This window comes from Hippopotamus amphibius, chromosome 1 (genome assembly GCF_030028045.1).
Source record: "Hippopotamus amphibius kiboko isolate mHipAmp2 chromosome 1, mHipAmp2.hap2, whole genome shotgun sequence".
Classification (NCBI taxonomy): Eukaryota; Metazoa; Chordata; class Mammalia; order Artiodactyla; family Hippopotamidae; genus Hippopotamus; species Hippopotamus amphibius.
The window spans coordinates 4,246,469-4,267,363 of NC_080186.1; the positions used below are offsets into that span (position 1 = coordinate 4,246,469).

Sequence of the window (20,895 nt, forward strand, 5' to 3'; positions counted from 1 at the left end):
CAGAGCTGCGGGGCCCCGCCTCCAGGGTCTCCCCTCTCTGACCCACCCCTCTCAGCCAGATCCGTCTTGGCAAAGCACAGCGGTCCCGGCTTTGGGGAGCGTGCTTCCTTTCACATCGGGCCAGTTGTGGCAGCAACACCCCCTTCTCGGGCTGGGAAACCCACGTGGAAACAGCAGGCAGAGGGACAGGCAAGGAGACTGCCCCAGGAAAGAAATCAGAGTAAAGGACACCTCAGGAACCAACACGGGAGAAGGGAGTGAGACCTTTAAGAAGGTGAAGCAAAGGCATGGACACAGAACCAACCCCATCTTTTTATCAAATTATGAAAAAGTCATGTTTCATGATCGAGTTAAAATTCAGAGACACAAAACACACCTTAGAAAACAAACAGACCTGCAAACAAAACAACGAAAAGCAGTGTTTCTATTTCAGGCAAGCTTTTTAAATTATTATTCATTTTATGTGCTGCTACCTTACTGAATTTTTAATTACTTGAGTTATTGTTATCACTGAATCTCTGAGTTCTCCAGGTATGTTACTGTACCATCTGCAAAGCCAGACAGCTTTATGTCTTTCCTGCCAATTCCCACGCCTTTATTTTTTTCCTCCTGTTTTACTGCAGTGGCTAAAACCTCCCAAACAACGGTAACCAGCAGCACGATGTGGGTGCCCCGCCTCACTCCTGACCTCGGGGGAAGATCCTCCGAGCTTCCCCTCTGAGTAGGATGCTCGCTTTAGGGCTTTTATCACGTTGGGGAAGTAAAATCAATTCCCACTCCGAGTGCTTTTTATCAAGGATGAGTGTTCAGGTGAGTTTATAAAAAGTCTTAGCTGTTGCAAGAACCAAAATACCCCCACAGATAGCCTCCAGGTCACCCCTTTCAGCTGTACGACCAACCACGGGGGTGGGCTGGGGGAGGGGAGAGCAGAGGGGAAACGGCCTTTTCTGGGCTGAGATCCCAGAACTTCCAAGAGGAGAAAGAGAGGACCTCGCATCAATCCACGCAGGACTCGGAAGGCAGAAGCCGAGAGCCCGGCCAGCGCTTCTGCACAGAGGCCCTGAAACTCAGACCCACGGAGAAGCAGCCAGCCTGCCTTCCCACACAGCAGACCAACGTCCTCCGCGCCCTCTGGTTCACTCCCCACCTCTGTTCTCTCCATGTCCCTGCAGCCGGGGAAGGAGGGAAGACCCAGTGTCTGATGGAAGTCCTGGATTCCATCTGGATTCCAACCCTTCCCACGGCACCTCTCACCAGCTCAGCGCTGCCAAGACCCGGATTGTGTGTGTGTGCGCTTTAAGTAGCAGCGTAGCAGCTGGTCCTCAAGATGAAGACTATCCAATGTGTGAAAATCACAGAAAACAGGACAGGGGAGGAGTTTTTCAAAGACACGCGCGCAGCGCAGAATTACTGAATAAAAGCCAAATTGGCATCCACCTCAGTTCACCGTTTTCTCCTGCGACTGGCATCTACTGAATTACAGTTTACAGAAGACTTTCGTTCAAACGACTTAGATGCCATTCTTGCCGACAGCATTCTCTCTATAGGAAAATACAATAAAATCACCGTTCTCAGTGTTTTCAGCATGCTGTTTATTTTGTTCCTTCGCGCCTGGTGAGTTACGAGGCACTATAAGATGTGATTAGGTTTGGAAAAATTATTAGGCCTGATTTTTAAGTCACGAGCACAAAACCGCTACTAAAACAGGCACTAAATGTGGTACAGCCATCATACACACTTCTTTCACACACATTTAAAAAACGCGCCTGTTTTAAATGCAGCCACACGTGCACCACAAATGAGCAGGACGTGCTGTAGGTTTCCAGGGGATTCCAGCAACTTACAGCACGTCCCTGCATTTCATGGACGCCTTTCAGCAGGTGCGGAAAGGTTGGACTGAAGAGTATAAACTTTTTGCCAAGGAGACGGCAATGGTGGAAACGCCATATTTAGTAAACTTCCAACTTCATCTGGATAAAATAGGCAAAAATTCTAGCATAAAGTTTTGCAAATTTCAGGTAGAACAGAGCTCTATGAGGCTCAAAAACAAAGCGGTTACAGAAGCCCGGTCTTCAGACAGCAAGGGCTAGTGAAGAACAAGAAAGCTGGCGAGGCCATGGTTACTCTGAGCAGAAAGACACCCTGCTTGTTACAACACACCCGGGCCTGGAAAGTACCCTCTCTTGTAAAGCAGAGCTCCCCTTAGGGAGGACTAAGTCAATCAGGTCTAAGGGCATCATGACCAACGTTTGGTTGAAAGAGGAAAATAATCATGAAATTGGGGGAAAAGAAAAACCCATACACAAAAGAAGATTAGTTAAAAACAGAAACAAACTTGAAAACTGTATCTCAAATCAGGGCCCATTCTCCGATTCTGACAGGCCCAGGGCCCATTATCCCAAGTTTTTCAACCCGAACCTGACCCATGCCTCTTCTTCACAGAACAAGATTCTGCAAAGCACCTCTCTGACTCTGTGTGAAACGCTGGAGCCAACACAAAGAATAAGACTGAGCCCTGCTCCTGAGATAGCCCCCAGTAGAGATATCCACGTAATTCTGCACAGAGTGGTACCACTGCAACTGGGTTTTGAAGGATGAATAGGAGTTTTCAGAGTGGAGAAGAAAGGAGAACTTGGCTTTCCAGGAACTTGGAAATGAAGAGTGCAGGTGAACAGCCTGTGCAAGTGCCCATCATGCCCGGGGGATGATGAGTGGCTCAGTACACCCAGACGAGCAGTGCCCACACTCCACCACCCACACAGCACCATCACAACCTCTGCCAACATCTACACCACTTAACGACTTCTCCCCTTATGTTTTTCTTTAAATCGACTTTTTAAAAAAAGTTTACTTTGATCTCATCTGAGATGATAATCTCCATTAAATTATGGGTTTGATGTGCTACTGATATTTTCCCTAAATCACAAAAAAGTAATTACACACTGTTAAAGTAAAAAGTGTCCCCCTGTGAGCCTGGAGCTAAGTCCTCCTGTGTCCCAGCTGTGGTTCCCAGGCTGGGAACTTCAAGGCCTGTGCTGTCTGAGGTGGAATCTGATTAAAGGAAGAAACACATGCAAACACCAGAGGCAAAAACATGTTGAATTAACCCCTCTTTCTTAGTGGGTCACACTGTCCCTCTCTGGTGACTTCACTCTCCCCCAAAAGGCCCTGCCCTGACCCACGGGCAGCCACTAAACACCTCATGGCCATGAGCTCCTGGGGCTGCATGTGACCCTCCGTCAGGACAGTCACCCATCTGACTTTCATTCCCAATTTTAAAAACAGGCGCCCACAGTATTTCGGCAATTTATTAGGCGACCACTTAAAAGTTTGAATTCATACGTGGTTAAAACACGAGAGCCTAAACTGGGTCGGATGGCAGCACAGCTCCTGGGGGATTAACAAGGAACCAGTGACGACGGGAAGGGGACGGCGAGGGTCCCTTGTCCTTACCTCCGTGCACAAAGCCGTGCAAGGTGCAGTCGGAAGGCCCCACCAGGTGGATCAAGCTGGACTGGCTGTAGCTGACCGTGTTCGGCTCTGGAATCGCAAAGCAGAGAGATTAGGCCGTGGGACCAATCGATTTCCACAGCTGGACAGCCCCGCGATGGCGCCACCCTGATGTCCGCACGGTCACCGAAGGCTCCCCACCACTGTCACCTGAGATGGGATTTCTCTAAGGAAAACCCTAGTCTCAAAACGCTCCAGTCCATGAATGGGAAGGCGTCTGAGGATTAATTAGCCGCTCTGCTAGCGGGCCATGACATTATTCCCTGGGGCACCAGTGTCCCCAGCGAGGCCCTGCCCTGACCCATGAGCTGCCACTGAACACCTCCTGCCTATAGGCCCCCAGGATTGGTGTGACCCTCTGTTAGGATATAGTCGCGCATCTGACTTTCATTTTCAATTTTGTAAACAGGCACCGACAACATTTTAGCAATTTATTATGCAACTTCTCAAAAGTTTAAATTTCAACTTCATTAAACACAACGGGAGGCGGAGACTCAGAACTGGACAGAGACGCCACAGGTGTGCCTCCCTGGACCCCATCTGGGGACTCCTGCCAGCCCCCAGTCCCGGCCCCGCCCAGGAGACACAGCACTGAAAGGTGTGCTGGCTTTTCCTCCCGTGTTCCCCATTCTTCCCAGAGTGCCAAGTCCCTGGGGGCAGCCCTCACCCACGCGGCGCTGCTGCTGCCGCCGCCGAAATACCTGTAAGAGGCTGCATTTCAAAAGAAAGATGAAATAAAGCCCCATCTCTAGAAAGCGACACTGACTCTTGTAACAGGGTGGGTAACACCTCGTAGGGTCCTCGGAGCAGACCCCACGGCTGCGCCCACTTCCACCCTTCCAAAGCCTTCCGGGAGGGATGACATGACACCTGTCTGTCTCCTGCACGGACAGCAGGTGCTCAGAAAGAGTGGCCCCTTCCTGCCCCAGCAAGACCAAGCTGCCAAGGAAGCCAGCCCGCCACGCCCCCGAACAGCTGGACACCCTGCGGGTGTACTTGGCCGCAGACAGAGACGTCTGTGCAGGAAGGGAGGCGGGGGTGGGGCCTGGGTCTCCCAAGCATGGACAGTTCTCTCTGCGACGTCGCCTGACGCTCCGTCAAGTGGGATCGCAGGCTGCGGCGGCCCAAAGCTCACGAAGCAGGAAGACGAGTCCCGGCGAGCTGGGGCCTTAGGATCGACTTCCAAACCCAAGACATGGTCTACTTGTTCCCAAGCCTCACAGCGTGGAGAGATTTAGACGGACGTTTCAAGCTGGTGTGAAGGGCCATCTGCTCTGAGAGGTCCCGCGGGAAGGACGCGAGCATCTCGAGGTGCTCCCGGACGGCCGGAAGGGCCCTCGGCCGCGCGGGAGGCTCCAGCGGGGGGCGGGGGGGTCGTTATTACCCGCAGTCAGTTCCCGCCTCCGGGGGTTCTGGAGCGCGGCCTGCTCCCTCCGCCTGCTTCCGCAGGAAGGCCCAGCTCCTGCCTCTGGCGAGTCCTCAAGCCAGGGACGGCGGAAGCAGCAGCCCGTCACAGCATCAGGAGCGGGCGGTCAGCAGCCAAGTGGACTCCCTGCCGAGAGGCCACAGGCTGAGGACTCCGCTGTCCAGCCCACCCACCTGCACGTGGGCCCCTCCGGAGCAGGTGTGCAAGGACGCTATCGAAAACCGGCCGACAGACGACACGGGCCACTCCAAAGACTCCGGGAGGGGAGCTCCAGGGTCCCCTGGCGTCCCGTGGGCTGCGCTCAGTGCAGACAACCCAAGGGAGGAGATGCTCTTCTCCCAGCGGCCTCCCCGCCCCAGGGCGTCCGGAATGGCCTGGACCACCCAAGACCACCCTGGGCCTCGGGAAATGTTGCCGGACGTGCTGCACGGATGAGAAGGGGGCCCCAAGAAGGTGTTCAGGACTCTGCCCTGCCTGGTTCCTAATCTCACTCCAAGTGGAGAAGTCGCACCTGAAACCCTCCCTGCGCTCAGGAGGTGCGGGTAACAGCCCCCGCCGGTCAGCGTGCACCCAGGGCCAGGCCTACTGCAGCCTCAGGGTTGGGGGGCTTTAGACGCCTGGGCCTGGCCTGGGGAGACTGGGTGGAGGGGCACAGCCCGAGGGCCACAGAGGATGCCAACAAAGTCCCTCTGCCACCACAGCCACCAGAGAAACACTCTAGGCCAGCGCTGCCACCCATGACACCCCTGACCTCCAAGGACTCTCTCCCTTGGGCCTCTCTGCAAAAAACAAACAGGCCCCGAGACCCACGCGCTGCCCTGCAATGCGTTCTTTGCTTTTGTGTCCTGCTCATAAAAGACATCAAAGTAGCTGTTTTACAGCATGAATGGAAATGAAAAGGCTCAAATTTGGCACTCTCAGGAGCTGCTCTGACCAGCTAAGAGGTTTGTGTGTGGACAATGACAAAAGAATTTTTTAAAAGTTCAAACAAGGGAAATAGCATACAAAAATCTTTGTCAACTATCTACTTATTCAAATGACAAGTCACTTGAAATGACTCTAACAGCCTAGTCAAAGAGATGCCCCCACCACTCTGCAGTAATGTTTAAAATATCAGTTGAGCCGTGTCTAATCATTCAGCGTTCTTGGAACTTACACTGATGAGCTTTTAACAAGTGAAAACACCAAAATTCTGATGGGATAAAAAAAAAAAAACACCCGCACACCCAACACCCAAGTCCTCCTTTCCTGGGCCGTGGCTTACAGCTCACAGGGCTCTGCAGGGTGGGACCAAGTCTGTGAGTTCACAGCCCCTAGATCAGACACTTCCCCTGCCCCGGGTCATCTTAAATGGCCTTTCCCGTGTTCTTCACGTCCTGTTTCTTAAGGGAACTAAAGGCAAATGTGAAGAGGATCTTCGAAGTTCAAGGTCAAGGCACAGATATCTAGGGGTTATCTGTGATCGCTGCCAATGCTGCCTTAACAAATAGATGGTGGGGCTGGACAGGGTTTCGGGTCGCTGTCCTTGAGGGTGAGGTGTACCACGTGTAACCAGAAGGCAGGACAGGGCAGCCCCATCTCCTCCGCCTCCCCTGTGCATGGCTGGACCACGTTTCCCAGCCTCTGCTGCGCAGCTGCTTGCCTGCCACAGAGGTGTGAGCACACGGGCCGCTTCCAGGACCTATACATCAAAACCCCCGATGGGTGAGCCTCCTCCCTGCTCTTCCCCCTCTCGAGATGCCCTGAGGGCCACCTGATAAAGATGCACAGCTACAAGACCAAAGGGCCTGAATCTGGAGTCCCGTCTCCTAGAGGAGATGCCCGGGTCAGGACTGTACAGGGAATGAAGCACTACAGTCAGGCACTAGGATTTTAGAGTGTAAGCTGGACCATGACCTTGACTAATACAGTGCCTAATCTTTGCACCTGCAATTTCAACACAATGCCAGAACCTGAGTTAGGTACCCAGAGACAAGCACAGAGCCCCTCTTCCGTGCCTGCAGCCAAGGAACCGGAGGCACAGAAGGGCCAAGTCCCCACACAGCAGAGCTGGGGTCCAAGCCCAGAGGTCCGACTCCAGAACCTGTAGTCCTCCTGCTCCCTGCTGCCTCCCCCATCTCCCCCCGGACCACAAGTGCTGCTAGGAGTGGGCGACCTGGCCAGACCCTGGGGAGAAGGCTCTCCCACCCAGCACGGGCCTCTGATGGGCCCCAAGCACTCCTGGTGGGCGGCTCAGAGCGGATGGGCCTGTGGGGGTGGCTGGGCACTGGCTGAGCTCAGGGCGGCAGGGTCCAGGCCCAGCCCAGGAACAAGGGGCTGCTCTGACTCACCAAGACCCCAGCTGTCCCGGCAGTGGGGACCAGACTCCGAGGTGAACACTGCTCCAAACCCAAAGGCCGGGGAAGAGGCAGTGCTGATTTTGTCATAAACCCAACAGCCCCAGAATGGATGGTGGGTCCTCTGGTCAAACTGTCCCTCCACAGTTAAAGCTGCACAACTAATGGCCACGGACTGAAGAGTTCAAGGTGATTGTGTTTTGTCTCACCAGGTGGAGAAAACAATAAGAAAACCTGGGCTTCTAAAGAACTCCCAGACTCCCTGAAAAGACACCTGAGAGATGAGGTTGGCCCCTCATGGGGGTTGCTAGGCAACAGCCGCAGAGGTGAAATCTGATTCTGGTTTCAAAAGCAACACGGCACTGCCTTTGGGCCCACTCCAGCCCCTCTCTCTCCCGGGAAGAACCCCAGCGCCGAGCCTGTGCCTTTCCCCGAAACCTCTCGGCTCCCTGCGTCCCCCCGCAGTCCCCCTGCCTTTGCCTGACCTGCCTGCTCACCTGGCCCTGAAAGCAGAGCCTGGGCCTGAGGTCACCGCCCGCCAGTGGCGTGTGCCCCAGGGCCTGGATACACCACACGAGCCCACAGACCTGTCGTGTGGATTACCGACTAACAGACTGAGTGTCTGCTTACATTTTACTGCCGAGAGACACAACTTCATCAGGTGTCATCGAAGCAGCAACACTCTATCTATACTGATAGGTAGTTTTTTTGTTCTGTTTTGTTTTTCGGTGTGTGTTGAACACCCTCGCTGCGGGCAGGTGAGGGCGGGACTCGGGGAGGATGAGCACGGGGAGGCCGCAGACTGCAGGCCCCACACACACCGCACAGACACTGCCCAAGGAGTCAAGTGCACACCCGATAAACAACAGAACCCGAACCCCAAAAGTCCTGTCCTAGTCCGCACACCTGCAGGCTTTCCACCCGTCCCGTCCCCCGACACGCCCCGATGCCCACCGTGGGCTGCAGCCAGGAAGGCAGGCGGGCGGGCTTGGGGGACACAGGCTCCGCGGCCAGGGGTGCCTCCCTCCGCCCGGGCGCGGCGCCCCTCCCCACGGGGGCCTCCAGGGTTGTCCCCCCACCCTGCGGTCGGCTGTGTGACGGGGAAGCAGGGCCAGAGGGACGGCGCCCCCGGGGCCTCCAGGGCCCGGCCCAGGAGACGGCGCCCGGGGAAAGCAGAGGGCCCAGGGGGAGGACACGCGGCCCCGGCCGCACCCCGGCTCCTACCTGGGTTCAGGACGGGCTGCACGATGTCCCCGTTCCGCCACCTGGTCCCCATGCGCTCCAGCTTCTGGGCCTCGTAGCGCCTGCGGCCCTCCTCCTCCTGCCCCTGCCGGGAGTACTGCGGGGGCACGGCACAGGCTCGGGCGCGGCCCCCAGGCTCCGCTCCGCGCTCCCCGCCTCTCCCTCCCCCGACAGCAAACGGTTACGGAGGAGGGGGAACGCCGTGGGGTCCCCGCCCCGCAGGAGGGCCTGGGTCCAATGTCTGCCTTACAGCCGTCCTGGAATTATTTTTATGCCCGTGTGTAAATAACAGGTTCTGCCCGCCGCACGTGACGTTCAAACGTCACGACCTGCCCGCCTCGCGCTGTCGCCCGACGGTGATGTATGTGATGGCTCCGTCTTCCCTGGGCTCCCTGTTTGCTCCCTGTTTTTCAGCATTAAAGCGGTATCATGCCGACAGTCTCAGCCACTGCCCACGTGACACCTGCCCCATTCCTTCCTGGGGTTCGTTCCTGGACGTAGAACTACCGAGTCAGAGCCCCAGAAAGGCGGCACCCCCTCCGCCACGGACAAGGCGAGGAGAGACCAGGTCCCCGTGTGCCCCTGACACGGGGCGGCCTCGCTCTGCTGACACCTGCCAAAGCTGAGACAGCCCCCCAAAGCTCTCCTAATGGATCACAGGGGGTTCTGACCCGAGAAAATAAAAATAAACATGAAAATAAGACTTGGCACAATGAAGAACGTTGGGGCCTCTGGTGCCTACCGTCCCGGGGCCCCGTGTAGGGAACACCCCCAACCTCGGATGCATCAGAGAGGCCCGGGGTCCACAGGCCCCCGACCGGCCTCGCCTTCCCTCTGCCCCCTGCCTGGCCGCTCTCCTTCTGATGGGCTCTGACTTCTGCCCTTCCATCCACTCCACCTGCATTTCCTGCTGAGTCCGCGGAACCGCTACCCGGCTCGGGGCCCTGTGTGCTCCTCTCTGCCCCCTGCAATTTCAGACCTTCTTTCAAAAGCTGGTTTTAAACATCTTACTTTTCCTTCAAGTGGCTCTGCTCCAAAACTGCCCAGGTCTGAACACATTCTGTGGTTTAATTACCATTATCTTGGGCTCGAGACCCCGTCTCTAAAGGAGGCTGAGAAAGGAGCTGAGAGGTTTGTTCAAAAGAAACAAAGCGTGGTGAGTGTTCAGATCGCCACAGACAATTAGCCTCTTGTCCATAAACAGACGACTCCCCACGTCCCCCACGCGGAGCAGTGCCTCTAAGAGCAGTCTGTGCTGTGCCTTTCTAGTAAAACTGAAGGACGACTTACGTGCCCTCAAGAAATGCCTTTTAAAGAGATTTTTAAAAAAAGAGCCAGGCTAATAAATCCTCGTGTCCAGCACAGTCAGACCTCTGCAGTCATGCGGGGACGGATGGGGGCCCTGGTCCTGACACAGGCCACGAGGACCACGAAAACGCAGCCTCTTCACAAGCAAACGCCTCCTGCTGGCTTTCCGTCCAGGGACAACATCACGAGGACATTCTGATGACGGGCTGGCACCCAACTCTCACCCCCAAGGGCTCATCAAACTCAGCTGATGTGAAGCAGAAGACAGCTCAGACCAGACAACCAAGGCCACAGTCTGTGTGAGCCTTTTAACTCAAGCTCACATTTAGACACCGATAAAAACCAGTGTCCACTCTCCAATGGCCTCACCGCCAGCCTCTCGGGGGCTACAGCTGCCTCCAGCCACTGCAGGGGTCTCTTTTTCCATCACAGGGCCACTGAGGTCCCCGCTCCCTGAGGAAAAGGCAGAGCATAGTGACAAAGTCCTCACGAGTGACTGCAGGGGGGCAGCTGGGCTTCCTCCAGGGAGATGCATACGTGTGGTCAATTCACACACGCACACGTATGTGTGACAGCGGGGGGGGGTGTGCATGCGAGATGCATGTTCTGTGTGTGAGACGTCTGTGTACATGTATGTGTGAAATGCACGTATGATACACCTTTGTGTAATGTATGTGTGTGTGAGACGTGTGTAAGACACACACACAGAGAGACGTGTTCTTAGTAAGTGAGCTATCTGTGAAGGGTCGGCAGGAGGATGCTGGCGCGACACAAGGAAACCTGATGGTCAAGCTACCAGCACCCGAGCATAAATGCCCACGGGAGTCAGACCCCAGCTTTCCAGGACCGTGTCCTCAGGACACGGCTGGGCCGTGCCAGTGAAAACAGCAGGCCTGCATTTGAAATCCACCGAAGGCTTATACGTGGGCCTCGCGTGTGTGGGAGGAAGACACCACAAATAAACATTAGCAGCAGCTGCAGCTGGGAGCCGTGCGGCTTCTCCCATCTGGAGCTCCCTCTGCACCCAGTGAAAAGCTTCCAACGCCCCCTCTAACACGGGCAGAGTGGATATTTATGTCTTATCAAACTCCCTAAACAAAGGGAACGGGAAAGCTACGGGGTTTCCGTCAGGAGGTGGGAGGGAGAGCAGGGGGTGAGAGGGGTGGTGCAGAGAGCTGCCCTGTCCCTGCAGGGAGGGGACAGGGACCAGCAGAGCCCGACGCTGCCCGCCCCTTCCCCGCTGGCTAAAAACCCACCAGCTCTCAGCACACGGGCCCCCCAGGAGCCAGACACTAATGTGTCTGGCCCAGGATTCTTTCTTCAGCAGCAACCCCTTAAGATCTATCAAGTGGTGCTGAAACCAGGGATATGGCCTGCTAGAGATTTCTAAACTGTGGAGCATCTGAAAATTGAATCAGTTTAATAACCGTGCTCGAGTATTTACATGTGATGCAGCTAATTTAGCACCAAGTGCTTAGTGGGAAAGATGAAAGCAGGGGTGAGTACGCTTGTAACCTCTAAAGAGAACAGTCACTGCGCCTCAGACTCACACTTGCTTCTTGGGTCTGAAAACCCCCTCAGTTAGTGCTGCCTGACAATGACACAATTTCCACCTTCCCAGCAGCAGAGAGAGGACAGCAGCTCCAGGAACAACGGGGGTTGGGGGGGGACAGAGAGTGACAGAGATGGAGGGCGAGACGGGGGGCAGGGGCGGGGGAGAGAGAGAGCGAGAGAGAGAAAGACAGAGAGAGAGAGAGGTGGGCTGGACTGAAGGCCAGTGTTCTGGGTTGGACGGTGTCTTGTCAAAATTCCTGTCCACCTGAGACCTGTGCATGTGAGCTTTTTGAGAACTAGGGGTCTGTGCAGGTGTAATTATTAGGACACTTGCACGCACAGACACGCGGAGGGACAGCCAGGTGGCAACAGAAGCAGAGGTTGGAAGGACGCAGCCACGAGCCAGGGATGCCTGCAGCCCCGGGCGCTGGACACCTCGCTACAGGACTCCTGGCCTCAGAACTTGGCGAGAACGAACTCCGTTGTTTAAGCCCCCCACCGACTGTGTGACAGCAGCCTGAAACTCAAACACGTGGGAAGCACGCGCGCCACCCGCTCACACCCTGGCCCTGAGCCCCTCTCACGAGGAGGGACAGGTGGCACCGATGCCGGCCCGGGGCTGCCGGTACCACCACCCTGCCCCACCGTCCAAACCCGGGACCACCAGCCCGACGCAGACCGAGGTCTAAGCACCCTTCCTGTTCCGCGTGGAGAGAGCTCCTGCCACCAAGACCCTTTTTTAAAGTCTAGACGAAACCCAGCAGCTGACGGCCCCCGGGGAAATGCCCTGCCAGGGTGCCGGGTCAGACACGAGCTGGCACAGGGAGAGGGCAGGGAGCGTCACCGCCCCCCACCCCGGCTGACACCTGCAGCAGCACGGGGAGAAACCCCCCAGCGCCCCAGGTAGCCCAGCTCACAGGAAGGTGCGTGCGGTGGGGATGGGGGGGGAGGGTGGGAAGGGCCTGCAGTGGGGGAGGGGGACAAGGGCCGTCCCTCCGTGAGCTCCGCACAGCTCCTTACTGCCTGGTTCCCACTTTCATCATCCTTACCGCGACGGGAGGCACCTCCAGGACCTTGTCCACATTCTTCAGAGACAGGGGCACGTACCACAGGGTGGCCTTGTTGGTCAGCTTTTTGGCACCTTCGGGAAGACAAACACGTGAGTGACGCCTGGAGCCAGGGCCGACGCCACCAGCGGCCCCACCCCGAGGGCCGCCCTCTGCCGCGAGGTGCCGTGCGGGCGCCCCCGCTCTCTGCCCACCTGAGGCAGCTGGAAAGATTTCAGACACTTCAGGTCGCGTGGTCTAAGGCTGGGGGCCTGGGCCTGTGGGCCTTCTAGCACTCTCTAACTCGGAAGGCCTGCATCTGGAGGGCACCGACTTCAGGCAGGCCTCCGAGGAGCCTGCGGAGGGAGCGGACTGGCCTCTAAAGGCCGCCGAGAGCTCCGGCGAGACAGGAAGCAGCTCATGGACATGAGGCTGAGGGGTGCTGGAGGCAGAGCCCATCCTGGCAGCGGGGCCACAGCCCAGAGCACAGCCCCCCATGCCTCCCCAGTCCCCTCCCCTCCCCAGCGCTGCCTCTTCCAGATGGGAGGCGCCACACCAGGCACTTCTGCTGCTGGCGACTCAGAGCTCCAGTCCAGAAGCTTCCGAATAGGGGGCTAAGAGAGGGCTGTAGGCTGCTGGTTCCTGCTCTGGGCTGAGGACAGGAAACAGAACCTCCTTTGGGACTCTGAGCCCAGCCTCAGGGCAGAACGGGGCCACCAGGGCAGGAGGCCTGTCTGGACTGAAAACCACAGACCAAAACAGCCCAGAGATCACTTGGTCCACACCTCTCACTTGTACAGGAGGAGCCTGCAGCCCAGAGAGGTCAAGAGGCTTGCCTAGGCTCACACAGCAACTCAACACCATTCTGAGCACAAACCCAGGCCTCCCAGGTCTCAGTAACTTCAGGGAAGTATTTCCAAGGATGCCTTTTAAAAGTCACCTCTTCGACATGGAAGATTTCCAGTGTAGCAGAGAACTGGAGAACTGCGGGACACAGGAAGTGGGGAAGCGGGGAGCAGTCCGCGGGGCTTGTCCTAAAGTCCCCGCCAGTAACTCACTTCCCACCAGTTCTTCCTGACCTGCCTTCCCAAGGTGAAACCCAGGATTTCAGTGTCCTCCCCTAAACGTAGCCCCAAGGACCAAGCCAAGCCCCAGCGGGTCAATTAGAAAGAGGGTGAGGCCCCCGGCGCCCAGGCCTACTCCCCCACCAGGCCACCCACCGCTTGGCCCGGGCTTCACGGCAGCACCAGGACCAAAGGCAAATAAGATGGGAAAATGCCTTCCCTGCACTTTGGCTGACAGTGAACCTGACAACCTGCTTTGGGGAATAAAGACTTCCTGTCTGAGTCAGCTAGAGCCAGCCTGACAAGCTGGTTTCCATGGAAACCCCGTGGCCCTCCTCTAGACCCAAATGAACACCGTGGAGCAAATGAGGCAAAACACGCTAATTGTACTTTATCATTTAATATAACCATCAAAAGACAACTGCAGAACTAAAAACATCTATTCTGAAACCCCGAGCGCTCCCAGCTATTTTCTGGAGCGATCCGCAGCAATCACGTTCCAGGCAGCTTAATATTGTGACAGCTGCCGGCGATGAATGAGCAAAGGTTTGCTGGTCGTCTGCCTGGGCACGCGCTCGCCCGGCGCCCTCACAACAGGCAGCGCGGCCCCAAGCGAGGGGGACGCACAGAACCGGGGCCTGCCTCCGCGGTCGCGGAACAGCAAGACAGCGCACGAGCGGCCTCAGGGCTCAGCCTGGTCACCCGGCCCAGTCCCCATCCCCACTTCCGAGCCCACCCACCCAGCCCGTCTTCACTGAGCACCCGCGGGGCGGCCCTGCCCTGGGTACTGGACTGGCCCGGACCAGGCGGCCACACGGCCTGCCCTTGCAGGGTTCACACCCTAGTGGACACGCAGGCAGAGGCTCATCAAGACAGGGAGGCCTCGAGACACGGGGTCCCAGAGTAAGAGAGACTCACACAGACCCAAACACAGGAAGACGGAGAGAAGACGAGAGATGCCAGACATGGTCCTGAGACCCAGAGGGGGCCCCGGACGCAAGAGTAAGGGAGGGGCCCCCAGGGCAAGGCAGACAAGGTGACCAAGACCTGTGGAAAAGGCACCACCCCAGTGCTCCAGCTCTCACTGCCCCGTACAGTGATCCGGCCTTGGGCTTCTCCCTGGACCACAGGCCTCCCGCATCTCAAAAGGCTGGGCAGTGCTGGCCAGATGGTCCCTCCTCCTCTGTCCCTGGAGGCTGTGCTCCTCACGGGCACTTCTCTCCTGCTCGGGGCAGCCGAGGCTCTGCCCACCCTTCAGCGGCTGGGGACACTCAGGGGGCGATGTGTGTGGAGAGCACCCTGACTGCGGGGCAGGCGGCTGCCATCTCGCCCACGCGGGCTCTGGGTGAGCACCGCCTGCCTCCTGCCCGCTCCTGCCCCCAAGGGAGGGACCCTGCAGGAAGCGGGCTGGAGCACGTCCTTGTAGACGGGCCTTCTGCCAGCTTCCCAATGCATCCACTCCTTCCCTCATCAGTGGTTGAGTCTGCGGCTGTCATGAGCCGACGGGAGCTGCAGGGAAGGGGACACGACCTTTCCCCTCAGAGGTCGGCGGTCCAGAGCAGGCTCCTGGGCCTCGCTCTACAGACACCCGGGTCCAGTTGCTCTGTGGGGTCCACCTGAGCGCTGTAGGGTGTGCAGCAGGGTCCCTGACCTCTGCCAGGACGTCAGTGGCGCTGCCCTGACTGTGACAACCAATATCGTCCCCTTGAGAACCACCTCCTGGGGGAGGAGCCAAGACCCCAGGGACCCCCGCCACACAGTGGAGGTGGGCTCCACTCTGAATGCCCAAGAGGCCCTGTCCCCTTGCTTCCTGCCCCCACGGGCACACAGCGCAATGATCTTCTGCTCACAGTTTCCTCCCGGACTGCGGCCTCTGACGCGCAGAAAGGGGGCTTGGGTGATGGGAGCTGTAAAGCAGGCCCCTTCCCCACGTTTGAAGTCACGAGGAAATCACAATGAAAAAACAATGCTGCTTGAAAACGCTATCCACAAATAACCGTGCAGTTCAAGAGGAGCAGAGGGCACAGCCGCTTCCCTTCTCGTGTCAGCAGCGGGGAGGCTCAGCCCCCGGCACAGCCCAGGAGAGCAGGGCTGGGTCCCCGGGGCTGGATGCGCAGTTGGAGGGAAATGGGAGGCCCTCCTCCCGGTGGGCTGGCAGCCCCCATGCAGGAAGTTGGGGCCGGAGGACCCCTTTCTGTGCCACAGCCCAAGAGACCAGCATCCAAGGTCCCTTTGATGCCAGGGCTGCCCGCCAAGTACGGGGCTCAGGCCACAGAGGCAGGACACAGGGCAGAAGCCCTCTGACCGCTCCCCGGCCCCAGGTGTGGGTCACCTAAATCATTCACTGTGCAGTGGCCGGGCCTCCTGTGGTCAGTAAAACGTTTCAGATGAATAACCTAGCTCCTGGCCCATGTCGGGGAGAAGCCTGGGGCCCCTTAAAGATCTCTCAGCACAGCACTCTGCAGGCAGCCACGGCCGAGAAGGGGGCACCGGGAGGAGGTGCAAGGACCCAGCCAGCTCCTTCTTCTAGAACCCCCTCCTCCGGGTGGGACAGCGGGTGGCCTGGGACAAGGAGGTGGGCAGCGAGGGGCCTAAGGGGCCTGCCTGCCTCGTCAGCCTCTTGGTTATAAAAAGCCGCGCCTGTGAACCGGAGCCACACTCCCCTGCAGCGCCCAGCAGGAGGATGAAAAGGGGTTTCCATGGTTACCACTCCGAGGAAGAGAATATTCCGATCAAACCAGAGTCAAAGGTTCGCCCATGAGCGCCGGCAGCCTAGGCCTGGCGTGCGGGGCCCAGGGAAGCAGAGTGTCTTCCAAGGAGCAGCAGCTCCACCATGCAGGGCAGGGCAGGGGCAGGGAGGGGGGGGTTGGCGCTGGGGAGCTGGCAGCGGGGCCACAGGGTGGCAGGTGCCCCCCCCAGGCCGCTCCCACCGCTCTGCCCAGACCTGCTGGCCACCAGGCCCCTCCCTCCCCGGGCAGGCGGGGGATGTACACTGGGCTCGTCACCTAACTCGCCTGTGCCGCCGTCTCCCCGTCTGCAGAGCGAAGATGGCAGGAGTCCCTGCTCACAAGTGGAGGCTGGATGCAGGGAGGTCATCCACGGACAGCGTTAGGACCGCCCAGGGCTCGGCAAGACGCGCACGTTGGTTACCTGTGAGGATGTTTTCGGACATCACGTTGACCTGGACCTCCACCGAGTGCTTGGAGGTGTAGGTGATCTCCGCGCTGACGTGGGCCACCTCGCCGATGCACATGGGCGACAGGAAGTCCGTGCGCTCCACCCGGGCCAGGGCGGCCACGCAGCGCTCCTGCACAGACCAGAGGCGGGTCAGCCCTCCGCGAGGCCCCAGCCTGGACACGCTCCCCCACAACGGCCCTCGGTTTTCCCCGCCGTTAAAGTAGCGCAAGTTCTCGCCACCACACACGCCTAAATGCAAAACCAGGGACGGAGCACTGCCCCAGGGAGACACAGGCGATTCTGAGTCGTGAGGTTCCAAGTGGCTTCTCTCTCCTGACTTTTCTACAAAAGCTGTGTATTACTTGCATAATGAAAAGTGAAAAAAGGCACAGACACGTACTACAGAAAACCTGCGAAGTACAGAAAAGCAGGCAGAGGAGGGAAAATCACTCCTCCCATCCAGAGATAACCATGGTTTCTATCTGGGGATCTTTCTTTCCAGGCTCTCTGCCCCAAGAATAGGGCTTCTACTGGTTCACTAGCTTGTCTGCCTGGCTCCTTGCAGTTTTAGTCGCACATAGTTATCACTTACAGTCACGTACAGTTGTCACATATAGGCTTACATAGTTGTGCAAACACTAAATATACACTTTCATACTCTACTTTTTTTATTCAACAGGAGGAAAAATAACCTCCCCATGTTATGACAAGCCCTTCGCAATCAGTTTTTTCAAAAAAAAAAAAAAAGTTATTTATCCTTCAATTAGGCAACCGATTCTCATGACTCAAAATTCCAAAGGAGGGACTTTCCTGGTGGCGCAGTGGTTAAGAATCCACCTGCCAATGCAGGGGACACGGGTACAAGCCCTGGTCTGGGAAGATCCCACATGCCGAGGAGCAACTAAGCCCGTGTGCCACAACTACTGAGCCTGTGCTCTAGAGCTCGTGGGCCACAACTACTGAGCCTACATGCTGCAAATACTGAAGCCCACATGCCTAGAGCCCATGCTCCGAAACAAGAGAAGCCACCGCACTGAGAAGCCCTCGCACCACAACGAAGAGTAGCCCCCACCCACAACTAGAGAAAGCCCGTGTGTAGCAACAAAGACCCAACACAGCCAATAAATAATAATTAATAATAATAATAATAAATAAATTCAAACAAAACAAAAGGGTATATGTCCCCGGCCACCCGGGACCCTTGGTAACTGGGTGGATGCAGCCAGTCAGCACGTGCACGTGAGGTCCATTTGGATCCACTTGGGAGCTCACATTCTATGAACGTGAGGGACTTTCTCAATCCTTTTCTTTTCTTTTTGGCTATGTTGGGTCTCCGTTGCTGCGTGTGGGCTTTCTCTAATTGCAGGCAGGGGCTACTCTTTGTTGTGGTGCACAGGCTTCTCATTGTGGTGGCTTCTCTTGTTGCGGAACATGGGCTCTAGATGCACAGGCTTCAGTAGTTGTGGCATGTGGGCTCAGTAGTTATGGCACACGGGCTTAGTTGCTCTGCAGCATGTGGGATTTTCCTGGCCTAGGGATTGAACCCACGTCCCCTTCATTGGCAGGCAGATTCTCAACCACTGCGCCACCAGGGAAGTCCCAGCTTTTTTTTTTTTTTTTCAGTTTTTATTGAGGTAACATTGGTTCCCATCATTGTGTAAGTTTCATGTGTAACATTATATTTCTACCGTATACCCTACAGCGTGCTCACCACCAAAAATATAGTTTCCATCCGTCACCATACAGTTGACCCCTTTGCCCATTTTGCCCCTGGGCCACCCCCCACCCCACCGCTTTCCCTCTGCTAACCACTATTTTGTTCTCTGTAACTATGTGTTTTGGGTTTGTTCGTTTATGTTTTGTCTTTTACATTCTATCTATGAACAAAATCATCAAGTATTCGTTTTTCTCCACCTGACTTATTTCACTTCGCGTAATGCCCTCAAGGACCACCCACGTTGTCACAAACAGCAAGATGTCATCTTTTTTTAAAACCGCTAAGTAATATTCCATCGTGTGTGTGTATATTTAGATATATAAATATATACACCATAATTTATCCATTCATCCATCACTGGACACAAGTTGTCTCCTGTCTTGGCTACTGTAAATAACTCTGCCATGAACGCAGGGGTGCAGATATCACTGCGAATTAGTGTTTTCATTTTCTTTGGATAAATACTCAGACGTGGAATAGCTGGATCACACGGCAACTCTATTGTTAGTCTTTTGAGGCGCCTCCAGGCTGTTTTCCACAGTGGCTGCACCAGTTTACACTCCTGCCAACAGTGCACAGGACCCTTTTCCTCCACGTCTTCGCCGGCACTTGCTGTCTTTACCCGCTGCCTTTCTGAGAGCAGCCATTCTGATGGGCGAAGGGACATCTCACTGCGGCTCTGAGCCGTTTCCCTGATGACGAACGACGCTGAGCATCTCCTCGTGTGCCGGCTGGCCGTCTGCGCGTCTTCTCTGGGAAGAGGTCTGTTCAGTTCCTCTGCCCAGCCTGTAATCGGGTTTCTTGCTCTCTGCTGTTGAGCGGCATGAGTTGCATGTGCCTATAAGGTCTCGACACAGCAGAGCAGCGGCTGAGCAGGCAGGCGTGGCGTGTGGCGTCCCCGACTCCGACTCGAGGGGGCCCGTCCCCCGCCCCCGCCCCACACAGACACGTCCCCCCGAAGGAACCGCTGGGCTGTCACCCGAGTACATCTGTGTGGCTGCAGTGCCACCCACTGTCAGCAAGCCGGAAAGGCACGTGCGAAGCGAGCCCGGCGAGAACGAGGGGCCAGCCCCTGGGCGGCTTCCAGAATTACCCAAGCTCTGCCTGCAAGACCCAAGATGGAAATAAGCCAGCTGTCTTTGTTGAACGGTGGTTAGATGATGGAATGGAAAAGCCCGTACACAGGAAACACTCCTACACGTTAATATTTTTAAATGAAAATGCAGCTTGTTTCTTGTGCCTTTACACACATGTGCCTTAGATGGGCCCCAGCCTTTTCACGGATACAAAGGCATCCCTTCACTTGTGGTGGTATCTACAGAGCGAGGCCCGCGCTCGGCGCCTGCCCCTGACCTGGGCTCTGGTTGGGGGGACCGATGACAGAGAGGTAGACAGGGCAATGACACAAGGTGGCAGGTGCTCTGAAGAGGGCAGCGCAGGATGCGGGGTGTGGGGTGCGGATGCAGTACGTGGGGTGCGGGACGCGGGGTGTGGGTGCAGGCATGGGGTGTGGGGTGTGCACATGGGTGCGGCAGCTTCAGGGGAGGGGCTGAGAGCTGAATGACAAGGTGCCAGGCAGGAGAAGGTGTGGGGGGCACGGACACCCCAGGCAGAGGCAGGGCAGGGAGACCCCGGGGGAACTGGAGGCTGGGCTGCTGTCGACTCCACGTCCAGCTGGGTGTGCACGGCACGGGCCGGGACCCAGGCGGCTCCAACTTGCCTGGGAGCTGCCGTTTCCCGAGACCTAGCAGGGCACCCCGGGCACTCCATAAAGACGTGTGTGACCCGGAAATTCGAAACCCGGACTGACATGTGTTCATTCAGTGCGAGCATCTCCGAGCCGGAGGCGTCTGTGGCTCCCAGCGCCCCGGGCGCACCCGTAACTCCCTGCTTCGGGGCTTGGAGTAGGAGGAGCAGCCCCGACCGGGACGCAGCCGGGAGGGACCAGCACCTACCCTAAGAGGCACCTCTGCCACGCTCCCAAAGGCGGCCCAAGTGGCACTGCCCACTGGGTGCAGATGCCTGAAGACCACGGGGCTGGGCTTCGGAGGGGCCACAGGGCTCCAAGCCGGGACAGCGGCTTCAGAGGCGGAGCCAGAAGGGACAGGGCTCGACTCCCAGCTCTGACGTTTACGGGCTCTGCACTGGCCTCTCTGCCTCCCGCAGACAGCAAGCGGTACCGGACGCTGCCGCCAAGACTCGAGCGGACGCCGTGTGGCGAGGAGGGCTGGGCTGCCCCGCTCCCAAGGACACTAGGGATCAGGGCCCAGAACGGGCGAGCTCTCGCTACGCTTGTTCTCGGAGCTGCGCCTGCCCCCCGCCCCCCCCAGGCCCCCTCGCTGGTGCCAGCCCAGAGGACGCAGCTCTGTGACCTTCGGGAGCCACACGACTTTCCCCGGCCTCCGCTTCCTCATTTGCAAAGTGGGGTTGAGGCGACGTCCCAGGTAAGGAAGGCAAGCACGCAGCGTGGCCCTGGCGCACCGTACGTGCGCAGTGAACAGAAACCTCCGCAGAG

The 20,895-nt window shown here is 57.2% G+C and overlaps 1 protein-coding gene across 1 annotated transcript in view; it reads right to left on the reverse strand.

Moving 5' to 3' along the window:
• The window catches only part of ACOT7 (acyl-CoA thioesterase 7), an 88,445-nt gene that overhangs the window by 36,949 nt on the left and 30,601 nt on the right, over positions 1 to 20,895 (reverse strand). Inside the window, 4 exon segments of the mRNA XM_057745609.1 lie at positions 3,454 to 3,540; positions 8,497 to 8,611; positions 12,426 to 12,517; positions 16,637 to 16,793. Coding sequence (XP_057601592.1) covers positions 3,454 to 3,540; positions 8,497 to 8,611; positions 12,426 to 12,517; positions 16,637 to 16,793 — 451 coding nt within the window.